General features: G+C 36.8%; 1 protein-coding gene across 1 annotated transcript in view; it reads left to right on the top strand.

The window, feature by feature from the left end:
• The first annotated feature begins 572 nt into the window (after positions 1-572).
• The window catches only part of si:ch73-173p19.2 (V-type proton ATPase 116 kDa subunit a 1), a 24,845-nt gene continuing 13,022 nt past the window's right edge, over positions 573-12,395 (top strand). Inside the window, 13 exon segments of the mRNA XM_057322033.1 lie at positions 573-689; positions 1,304-1,382; positions 2,333-2,430; positions 3,050-3,178; positions 5,238-5,359; positions 6,259-6,385; positions 6,729-6,811; positions 9,434-9,527; positions 10,219-10,431; positions 10,772-10,922; positions 11,575-11,708; positions 11,809-11,975; positions 12,233-12,326. Coding sequence (XP_057178016.1) covers positions 573-689; positions 1,304-1,382; positions 2,333-2,430; positions 3,050-3,178; positions 5,238-5,359; positions 6,259-6,385; positions 6,729-6,811; positions 9,434-9,527; positions 10,219-10,431; positions 10,772-10,922; positions 11,575-11,708; positions 11,809-11,975; positions 12,233-12,326 — 1,608 coding nt within the window.

Consider the following 12,395-nt stretch of genomic DNA (forward strand, 5'->3'; position numbering starts at 1 on the left):
GCATGTTGTGTTGACAGTCATTCTGTAAATATACGAACAGCAGGGTTTTTGTGTTCATACAAAAGTCAAAGTTTTATTTAGTGTCATTAAATTCTGTATGAGTTTTGTATTAAGCTCTTAGTATGAAGCTCTTTTAATAATGACATCAGATTCAGTTCTGTCACAAAAGGACTTAATTAAAAGGACATTAAAAGATTAAAAAAGATGCAATACATTAATCCTCATACATTTGAAATATTAAGTAACTGCTGTTGGCCAATAGATGCATCCACAGGTGCAGGTTTATAGTATAGAAATATACATTGACTACAATTGTTTTATTTATAATAGCCTACGTTACAGCAAAATAAGCTGTATGAAACCGTAGACTTGCAGGTTTGCTTATCCTAATAAAATGGTCATATTTGGGCCGCCCCAGCTGTATTTTCAATATTGATCCCGGGACCACACAAGTGCAGTATTGATCTGTCAGACAGACATTTAATAGACTGACTTACAAAAACCAGACAATCACTGCAGCACAACCATCAGCATATACGAGTTACTCACTCACATTATTAAAAACTATAAGAATGTCTTCATCTTTTCGAAGTGAGGAGATGTGTCTCGCTCAGCTGTTATTTCAGACTGAATCCGCCCACAACTGCATCAGTGAACTTGGACATCTCGGGCTGGTTCAGTTTAAAGATGTGAGTAACCTTACAGTTTTGTTTTTGTGGGTCTGTTTTTGTGTCTAAGTGACTCATGTAGGCCTACGATTAGAATTAAAATGCTGACAATTGGTTTGACAGAGCAAAGAGCCACAAAGTCTGTGTTGTACAACACAGTACAAACAACATTACAGAGGAAAATGTAATTGAGCATCACCATTAGCCATCTCTCCATGGATAAATGCCTTTCCATTCTGGTTTGATTATAGTTTTAATGTTATGATGGAGGATTCATTTGTTAGATAGTCGGCCTTTCGGCACTCAAGTAACCTTTAATTGCATTCCATTGATTTCTAAATGTAGTGTGCTTTTAGTGGCACGCACATATTCTGGTGCAATAATTCGTTCTCTGGACATTTGTTCGGTTCCTAGAGGATTTTCATTGTCCCTGAATTACATTTCTCACCATTGGATGAATCAATCAATGCAAAACAATGCAGAAAGAGACAAACGTATGCACATTATTCCTGTCAATTAGCTTTAAAGAAGGGATCATTTCAATAATTTATTAATACAATGCTCTTTCAAAATAAGTCTGTTTGTATATATTCTGTTTTGACATGTTGCCTTGAGTTATCTATGACCTTTTTCAGCTGAATCCTGGTGTAACGGCTTTTCAGAGGCGATTTGTGAAAGAAGTGAAGAAATGTGAAAAGATGGAGAGAATTTTGAGTAAGAACGTTTCTATTTCTTTATTCAACTGGTGTCGAGGTTGTTTTGATGGATAAATACTAAAGCAACATTTTGCTCAGAGGTTGCTCTTTCATTTTTATCTTAGTCTCGGATTTATCCTAGTTTCTTCTAAGATTGCATATAATAAAAACAAATGAAATGATTGTTAAAATAAATGAAGAGTATGGAGGTGTGAAAGGAATGTAGATTGTAGAGGTAAAATAATATGGATTTGAGCCAATTTGATGTGAAATGTTTGAGTTCATATTGAGATCTTCAATAATATTGACTTTTGATTGCAGACTTGACAAATCTGAGCTCAGTTTGAGACATTGTTGACAACTCTTCTGGAACTCTAATGAAAACATTTGTGAGATTTTTGGCTCTGAGGAGACTCAAGCAAAAGTTTTCATTTGCTCTCCATTTAATCTCATTGATGTCGATGATAAATAATTAAGATAGTAAAGAGATCTCAACTATGATTTTTCTTTCACTATGATGATGTCACTTCCTCTCAGTGGTCCTAGCAGAGGAAGCACAGGTGTGGTTTATCACATTAACTATGGATTTGATCCAAAGTAAATACATTGTCTTGTAGTTTACCCACTATTTTTTTTACTTAAAACTAGACAAAATCCTTTAGTGAAACACTTAGCTTTAAATTATAATTGTGCAATATTTACTTTGTTATATAATGCAATGATATTCATACATTTTTAGTGTGACGTTTGTGCCTACTTATGGGCCACTGCATAAATTTTGTCCTTCATCCATCACATCAAAACTTTTAACAAGTTTTAAAAAGAAATCTTACAGGATAAAATTAGTAAAGATTTCACAAGCATCATGTTCCTAAGATTCATTTAATACAGTTCAACGGCAGGCCTGATGTGATTATCTCTCTTAAAACACAGTCACATTGAGTTCTCTTGAAATGTTATATCATTCAGGGTATCTTGAGAAGGAAATGGTGAAATCTAGCATTGTTATTGCACCAACGAAGGAGAAGGAGATCGTCCCCTGTCCCAGAGACGTTCTCGAGCTAGAGGTGAAAATAATTTTGGCATTTATCTTTTTTATTATAGTGCTCTCTAGAAAACTTGATTCAGATTGGTCAGTTGAAGCATAGTTGTCAAGAGGCCTCATTCAATCAAACTATTCATTTCTTTAAAAAAGGAAAAAATATATAATACCTTAAAATATAAGATTAAAATATATATTTTTTTGCAATGTTTGTGTACAGCACTGTAAAAAAACGTAATTTTACAGAATTTTAGCGTCGTTGGTTTTTTTTTTTTTACAGATTTTTCAGGTATTTTTTAAAAGGTCAAAAACGTTCAAATTACAAAACTGCACATTTGCAGTTTATTTCTGGCGTTTTTACTTTTGAAATACGGTCAAAAACCATAGAAATTACAGAAAAAGACAGCAAATTTACAAGAATGGGAGAAAATGTAATTTGTAATTTTACATAAAAAATGTTTTTTTACTAAATATTTTTGTTGCCCCAGCTGCAAGAAATTTCCCGCTTTCTTACGGGATTTTTTTACAGCAAGGATTTTTCCCCATTTTAAACCACACCCCCAAGTTTAAGAGTCTTTGATTGACTGTACCTATTCCACAGTTTTATTTAACGACTAATTAACGGCACAACTGATGTTCTTTAGTCCACGTTTGAGAAGTTGGAGCAGGACCTGAGAGAAATCAACCGTAACCATGTGGCACTCCGTCAGAACCTCAGCGAACTAATGGACATCGATTCTCTGTTGAGGATGGCTGAGGACTTCTTTGAAGAGGTGAACGTCCTGAGATGAATCTATGTAAATCCTAAAATGGCAAACAAGCTTTTAAACCATCAAAATAATTAGTTTTGAGACATGCTGCAGTATGTCATCAGCAGAAGCGGCGCACCACCAAAGTGCGAAAACTAGGGATATTTCTGTCACATTCAACAACAGTAATACGCTTGCTCTAACCATTCTGAACTGTGTGTTCTGCCTGTAGTACAGCACAATCAGCCTTAAAGGGGTCATATGGCACGAATACGTGTTTTTCTGTGTCTTTGGTGTGTTATAAGTTGCCCATGCATGTATTAGACATGTAAAATTGCAAAAATGTAAGTGTCGGAACAAAAGATGCATTCTATCTAAAAGCGAATGCTCACCCAGACCTGCCTGAAACGCCTCGTGTAACCACACCCCCACAAATCCACGTCAGTTCGTGGTATGATTTGACTAAGACCGCCCAGATGTACACGCAAGTAAAATGGGCATATCTGTTAGTATTAGTACCAATTGCTTTGGATCCTGATGTTTTGGATCCTTTTTTTCAAACTTCAGGCCCTGCAATGCATTCTCTATGCTTCTGAAGGTCTACCCTAACGTGCTTGCGTCATCATTCGCAACCTTAACTTGTGCAGCGATTGGACGATTCTCGACCCCAGTAGCCTTCTGCGAGAGTTTATGAAGACGACCCGCTAGATTTCAGGTATTTTGTGAATATAAAACAAAAATTTATTTCAAGGCGATTTACATATTCACAGTGTAGCCTACATGTACATATAAAGTGTGCACTTTCTGTATAACGTTACTGGACGCGTCACGCGAACGACGCGACGTGGTAATGGATGAAACCATTATAATCATACTAAAACAACGATGATGTCCACATTGAATGCTGCGTGTTGTGTGAATTAAAACGTTTTATTATTTTCCCTGTTTACTATGTCAGAGTGCACTCATGAAAAACACTGCAGTTTTAACTAAATTAAACTGTAATGTATTTCGTAAATAGGCATTACAAGTATACTAAATATATTAAAGAACTTCCGGCCCAAAACTCCTTTTAACAAATTTTATTACAAGTCCATAGATAATGGTCAAACACAGACTTAAATATGGTTATTTGGTTGTGGGTTAACGCCATATGAAAGGTCTCACATCCAAACGCGTCATGTGCAAATGTACAATGTCAAATACTTCAAAACAGTGACAATACTCAAACACCGTTCAGCGTGCACGCCACCATTCACCTGCCCTGAGCTTCACCCATAAATAGGACATTGCTTGAATATTCCGTGTTCCCGCTAATAAATGTGACTACCATAAATACTCAAGTGGTTGCGACCATGACGTATTGTAATGCATTTTATTACACGGCTCGTTGGAATGCTTGATTCTGATTGGCCAGTCGCAACATTTGCAGGTTAGTTATTCCCAGATAACAACCTCTCAAAACTAATAACACACGGATGCAGCAAAAAGACCGTTTTTTTTTGACAAAATAAATATAAATATGTCCTTTAACAACATATATGACATTATATTTACAAATAATTTAACCAAATTGCCTGTTCGTGACATGTGTAATGTATAAACTGCCGGCTGTTATCACGAAATAAGCCCCTTCAGTGTAATACAAGACCTTTGGCTTAGCGTCGGGTCCTGATCACACTGTCGGGGCTTATTTCTGCGATAGCAACAGGCTGCTACATCGTAGGCCTAGTACAGTACTCTTCTCTCTACTCTTCTCTTGCTATGGTATAGTTCAAAAACACAATACATCAACACTATAGCATCTAAGAATACAGTTTACTTTAATACCACAGTATTTTTTCATGTGGGCTGGCAGTTTATTACTGCAATTAATCCACAATAAATTAAAATTCACTTATTAATGCTACAAGCACATGCTTTGATGGTTGAATGTTTCATTTTAAGCAAAGAGGTAATGATAAATGGTTATATCACCTGTCAAATGCCCATTTGTAATTTTTAGGTTATTGTTCCTGTTCCCCCCTAAATTGTTTTGCACCAGCCGCCACTGGTCATCAGCTTTATAACGTTTGTGTTGCAGGCTGAATCTCTGATGTCATGTTCTGAACCTCCTTCAGAAGACTCCATGTGTATGACTGTCTCATCGCGCATCACCAGTCGCAGAAACAGCAGCTCCAGCATCATTGGACCGCCATATCTGGGGTACATCTGACACATTATCTCAATCTGAAATAAAGGTCACAGTTACAAATGCCTGATGTCATACACTAACCTTGCATTTTGCCTCACTATCGCCATCTCTGTTTGAAACATAAAACTGCAGGTAACTTTACGTATGTCATGTGGGTTGAAGTCAAACAGCAAAATCGTACCCGACAGCTCAAATTATAAATATATATATATATATATGAAGAGCTTGGTTCCAAATGAAGAACTCCGTTTTTAATTTTTTTCAAAAATTTTTTTTTTATTGTGCATTGACTGCATTCCAATTAATATCAATCATACTGCAGTTGGTTTGTTTTGTTTTAAGCCATAATAACTAAAAAAATACAGCTAACTAACACAATAAAACAATAAAAACTTGATAACAAGGATGTGGTGGAACGGGAGCTTCGTGCCCTGGATGTGCATCCCACAAATCTCCATCAACTGCAAGATGCTATCCTATCAATATGGGCCAACATTTCTAAAGAATGCTTTCAGCACCTTGTTGAATCAATGCCACGTAGAATTAAGGCAGTTCTGAAGGCGAAAGGGGGTCAAACACCGTATTAGTATGGTGTTCCTAATAATCCTTTAGGTGAGTGTATATATGTGATATATATGATGTATATATATATATATATATGAACTTTTTTATTCTAAACATAGCCATCATGGAGCCAAGCCGAGTGTAAAATGGTTCTTTATAAGAAGAGATTTTTTTACTAAACCCAAAGAACTGCACACATCCAATGAAGAACCCATTAATTTAATATATCAAATAAATTATTTCACGTTAAAATGCTTGAACAAAATTAATAAATGTATTAATAAAAAATGAAAAGTATTAGTTATAAGATTTGCACTTTCAATATTGTATTCAAATGTGCTTTTAGATTTATAGCGGGTGTTATCAAACAAGAAAGGTTTCCTGCCTTTGAAAAGGTTCTTTGGCGTCTTTTCCATGGGAATTTTGTCCTTCGGCATGCAGAGATACAGGCCACAGAAGAGCTCCAGACAGACGTGAGAATTTCTCCAACATCGTATTTTTCTGCCTACTTTATCCATTTTAGCATTGCTCTTTTAAAACGTAAATTTAAGCAATTGCAAAGATACCATGCTTCAAACATATCTGCTGACACCAGAGTCCAAAATCCATTATATGAGTCTATTAATATTTACTCATGAATATTTAAAGCACCAGCACGCTATCAGATCATCAATATAAACCACACGTGTGGCCACTGCTCACGTTTGAAATGCACATGATGGTATAGATTTTTCTATATATGGGGACTAGTGCACATTAATGCCGATGTGTTCTGCATTCCTGATACATGGTCAGCAAATGTGTTTCTTGAAGCAGAGGGGACTTGCCAAGAAAGATGTGTTCATTATATTCGTCCAGGGAGATCACGTGCGAGAAAAGGTTCGAAAAGTGTGTGACGGGTGAGTGACGTGTTTCCAAATACATCAAATATACGAGTTAAATATACTGTACATGTAGGCCTATGCTGGGTGTGTAGGGCTGCCACAATACCTTGATTATTGTAGCCAAAACAATTCACAACAACAATATTATTGTTACGGTAAAGGAATGAACCAACAGGAGGCAGATCTAAATGCAAACAACAGTCTTTAATTAAATATAACAAATGAAAACAAGAACACCACATAATACCTACAATCCCCGACAATGGACAACTGAAACACAAGAGCTGCGTCTGAATTCGACACTTGTTCACTCGTGCACTATTCGCTATATAGCGAATGCTAAATAGTCCACTATATGGATGAGAAGTGAATGAAAATGAGTGAACAATTTCGGACACTTACGTAATAAATACTGCGTCTGACAGTATACACGGACATTTGTCATAACGCTTATATTACACCTGTGTGACTTTATGGATTGTTATGTAAAATTTGTCACGTTTATTGCAGGCTCTTAGTTTTTAATAAATAGAACAAAACAAACGTTTGCCAAGTTTATTTACTATTGCATTTATTACATTTCATAAAATGACTTAATATATTTAATATAAAACACTGCTAACATTAATTTAATCTGTTTATTCTCAAAAAGTAGAAAGTAACTGTCAACAAGAACAAACACAAGTGTATAAACGTACATTCGTGGCATTAACGGTCACTCTCCTCCAGCTGATTCTAATCAGACGGTTGATTCGCGTTCATGGGAAATATGAGTGAGCGGATGCACACTCAAAATCAGAACGCATTTGTGGGTTAAAAGTAGTGAACAAATATAGGGAATGAGTTGTTTAGGCTGCGGCCAAATACCCCCACTTGCGGTCTTGGCCACTTGAGAGCGCGTGCACGCGACAGGAAGTAAGAGTGCAAGGCTTCGGCTGAAATCGCCTACTTCCATACTATATAGTAGGCGAAAATGAGTCATGAATAGTATGTCCGAAACCTCAGTATGCAAAAAACAGGCGAGAAATACCCGGATGTGTACTACTTCCGCCGAGATTCGTGAGTGTGGATCGGATGGACACTTATCTATCCCATGATGCCACGGGAGCACCAAATTTCAAAAGTAAATCAAATAAATATAGCAGAAAACTTTAAGGCGGACGTCCGTTTTCAATGTAAGTGCCAATAAATGAATTTCTCGTGACTAAATTATGTTTTTATCAACGCTCAAGCAGTGCTCCGACATGTGGCGCGGTTGCGCATCGGGCGACCCGGGTTCGATTCCCGTCTCGTGGTACTTTCCCACCCCTTCTCTCCCCCACTTCGCTTCCTGTCCTATCTAACAATAGCTGTACAATTAAAAAAAGCAAAAACGCCAAAAAAACAAATCTTAAAAAAACAGCAACATGGCGGACGCAGTATGTCCGAAATGTATTCATATCCCACTCATACGAGAACGTACTGTTTAACGGCCGATAGGTAGGTACTTATTCAAATTCAGTACGTACTGTCACAGTATGCGATGTCGGACGCAGTCCAAGTCTGTCCAAAGTGCAGTGCCCTCAACGCACACTAAACCCACACTATCTTGAATACTGCTTCCAGGCGGTATTCAGGTCTAAGTGTATCCAATCATGCATCACATTCTGGATTTAAATTATGAGACTTTTTGCTCAGGTCTCGCGAGATGTTGCGGAAAGCTTTCCAGTGTAAGTTATACAACTACTTTTTAAGGTTAGGCTATATCTTCATTTATTCTATGTTTGGCTAACTGCTTTTAATCACATAATAAGAAACACCACATTAATTACATGTTTGCACTTGCTAAGTGTGTCCCATCGGGTTAGAAATACTATGCTCACTTGGGATCTTCACGCCCACTAGAACACTTGGGCCAAAAACAAGAAATACGTCATGAAAGTAGTCAAGTGGACAAGTAAAAAGACCGCAAGTGGGAATATTTGGGCGCAGCCTTACTCAGAATTCGGACAACACTACAAAATGGCGGACACCCGATATAGTGCACTATATAGGAGATAGGGGGTGAATTCAGACACAGCTAAGGGCTTAAATACACTGGGTAACAAGAAACACTTGAGACTAATAAACACAAAACCAATGGGAAAAAGAACTACAAAGAACTACAATCCAAGACAGGAAACAGGAACTAAGAAATACAAAACACAATTATCACAGTTTTTTTTATTTAAATAAGAATAAATTGCGCTATTAGTCATCTTAAATTTGTTTGTTTTGTGTTTCTCTTTTTTGGCCAATGAATTAGTCAAAATAATAAAATATAAAAAAGTGGAAGCAGAGAGTCTAAATTGGTGCAAAACCGCCACCTACTAGTTTGAGTGTCAACCAGGCACTAAATTATTTACAATTATTATCATTTGTGTTGTGTAGTATTAACACAATATCAATTAATATCACGATTATTCACTTTCACTTCACTTTCACTTCACTTTCCCTGATTATTGTCAGCGGTATATTGTGACATCCCTACATTATAGATTTTATAATAGATTTTTCTTTTATAATGGAAATATAATTATTTGCATTGGCTTGATGTTTTGTTACAATTTTTTAAAGAAATTGTTTCATTCAATGAACACATTATTTCAATCCCCTAAGCTTTCATGCCAGTTTGTATTCGTGCCCAAAAACGTTGCATGAACGCAAGGAGATGAGCAACAACATCATGACACGGATGGAAGATCTACGATTGGTGAGTCACTATCCAGACTATTTTGATTTCCAAATAAAGCACTTTTTCCAACCATTACTTCTGTCGAAAAGGGAACCTGTGTTCATGGCTGTTTGATGCTCATATTCCACAAATGACCAAACCATGTTCGTGACACCTTTTCAAGCATGTTTCTTCATTTCTGATCATTTCATCCCTGTAAAACAAGCAAATTCTTCTCATTCAGGGTCTTATTTACCTTAAAGGTCCAGTGTTTAAAATTTCGCGACATCTAGTGGTAAGGTTGCGAATTGCAACCAAGGGCTCACTCACCCCTCTTTTTTTTTTTTGAAGCACTACAGTGTCTGATGCGGGACTAAGAAGTCGTCACATTTTCGCTTCTTTTTCGAGGGAGATAATGTATTTACGAAACACACTCAGTAGAGCAGTTTGTCCGTTTAGGGCAACTGTAGAAACAACATTACGAATTCCATGCAAGGGGACCCGCGGTGTATGTAGATAGAAACAGCTCATTCTAAGGTAATGAAAAACATAACGCTTCATTATGTAAGGTCTTTATACACCTCTGAAGACATAGTTATGTTTATTAAATTGCATTTCTGTCAATAGATCCTCCGAAAAATTACACACTGGACCTTTAAAAATGTCGTTTTAGAAAGTCCAAACATAAAAAAAAACGTAATGCTTTTTTATGGCCACATGTGCTTTTAAGATCCTGAGAAGGACCGAGGAGTATCGCGCTGGCGTCTTGATGAAAGCTGCAGATCATGTACACGAGTGGAGCAGTAAAGTGAAGAAGATGAAGGCCATCTACTACACTCTGAACCTCTGTAACATAGACATCACACAGAAGCTGATCGTAGCTGAGATCTGGTGCTCTGTGTCAGATCTCACATTAGTTCACAACGCCCTGATTAAAGGATCTGTACGTATTGCATATGATAACATCTGTACATGTGTTTTAAAGACAGAATGAAAATTCTTTCATCATTTATTCATCCTCATGTCATTTCAAACCTGTATGACTTTCTTTCTTCTGCAGAACACAAAAGAAGATAGTTTGAAGAATGTTGGCAACCAAACAACGCTGGCCCCCATTGACTTTCATTGTATGGACAAAACCACTGAGACATTTCTCAAAATATCTTCTTTCGTGTTCTGCAGATGGAAGGGTCATATGCAGGTTTTAAATGACATGAGGGTGAATAAACGATGACAATTTTCAAATATCAAGGTTTAATTGATAAATAAATTTTCTTTTTTAGGAGCAGAGTGGTTCCAGTGTGACTCCAGTTCTGAACCGCATTCAGACTCAACAAACGCCACCAACCTTTAACAGAACCAACAGCTTTACTGAGGGTTTTCAAGCCATTATTGACACCTATGGGGTCGGTACCTATCAGGAGATCAATCCAGGTGAATGCACGGCGGAAAATATTATTGCTCGGACTTCTCGGTTAGGTTTCATTTAAAGAGACAGTTCACCCAAAAATGGAAATTCTGTCATCATTTACTCACTCTCTTGTCATGTCAAACCTGTATGACTTTCTTTCTTACGCAGAACACAAAAGAGGATATTTTGAAAAATGTTGTTGACCGAACAACAATGGCAGCTATTCACTTGCATTGGTTTTGTGTCCAAACAGTAGAAGTCAATGGCTGCCACCGCTGTTCGGTTATCAGCATTCTTCAAAATATCTTCTTTTGTGTTCTGCAGAAGAAAGAAAGTCATACAGGTTTGAAATGACAAGGCGGTGAGTAAACGATGACAGAATTTTCATTTTTGGGTGAACTATCCCTTCAAGTATCAACTCCTAAAATGATAAAGATATATTTAGATAAAATAAAAATAGAAACAAATGAGTTGATTTTGAAATAAATGAATATCTGAGACGTAGAAGACGTCATAATTTCCATTCGCCATCAATTCCATTTATGTTTAACAGTAATTGAGATATTAAAGAAATCACATCTGTTATTTTTTAGATATATATCTTTACATATTCAAAATTAAAATAAGCAAAAAGCAGGTGACTGGGATTTTACTCTGCCCATTTTGTTTTCTTAGCTCCATACACGACAGTTACCTTCCCCTTCCTGTTTGCCGTGATGTTTGGAGATTGTGGTCATGGTTTAGTGATGACATTGTTTGCGGTCTGGATTGTTACACAGGCCGAACGTTTGAGGAAATATAAAAATGAGGCATGAAACCACACGCTTCTTTTTTACTGCCACAATTATTTCAGATCTCAGTCTGGTTTGTGTTGACTAATATTTGTTATCCATAATCCTTGTGTTTTTCTCCCAACTTATTGGTGTCCTGGTTGGAGGACGGTACATCATTTTGCTCATGGGAATGTTCTCTGTTTACACTGGCCTGATTTACAATGACTGCTTCTCAAAGTCCTTCAACGTGTTTGGTTCTTCCTGGCGTGTTCAGCCCACGTTTCACCCCCACGGGCCATGGCAGTATGTAAACTAAATGATTGAAGGTTTTAAAGTACCCGTCACGTTCATTTTTCCTGTTAGTAGAGGCCTGTATTCTTGCATTTAGATTAGGATGCAATATTATAATTGAACCTGAACTTGCTTGGAATTATTTGTATTATGGTCAAAATATGCTTCTTGTCTAACATGGCCTTTTTAATTTCTCCAGTATGCTTTTACTTCAAGATCTTTAAACACATCTTACATCTTTACACACATTTCTTTCTGCTGTGTCTCAGCAATGACACACTACATGATTGTGAGCATCTTCAGCTGGACCCAGTCATTCCTGGGGTTTATTCTGGTGTCCCATATGTGTTTGGCATTGATCCGGTTAGTGCATGTAACATTTTGTCAACTTTTTTATGTATATACTGTATATATATATATATATATATATTA

This window comes from Triplophysa rosa, linkage group LG23 (assembly GCF_024868665.1).
Source record: "Triplophysa rosa linkage group LG23, Trosa_1v2, whole genome shotgun sequence".
NCBI lineage: Eukaryota > Metazoa > Chordata > Actinopteri > Cypriniformes > Nemacheilidae > Triplophysa > Triplophysa rosa.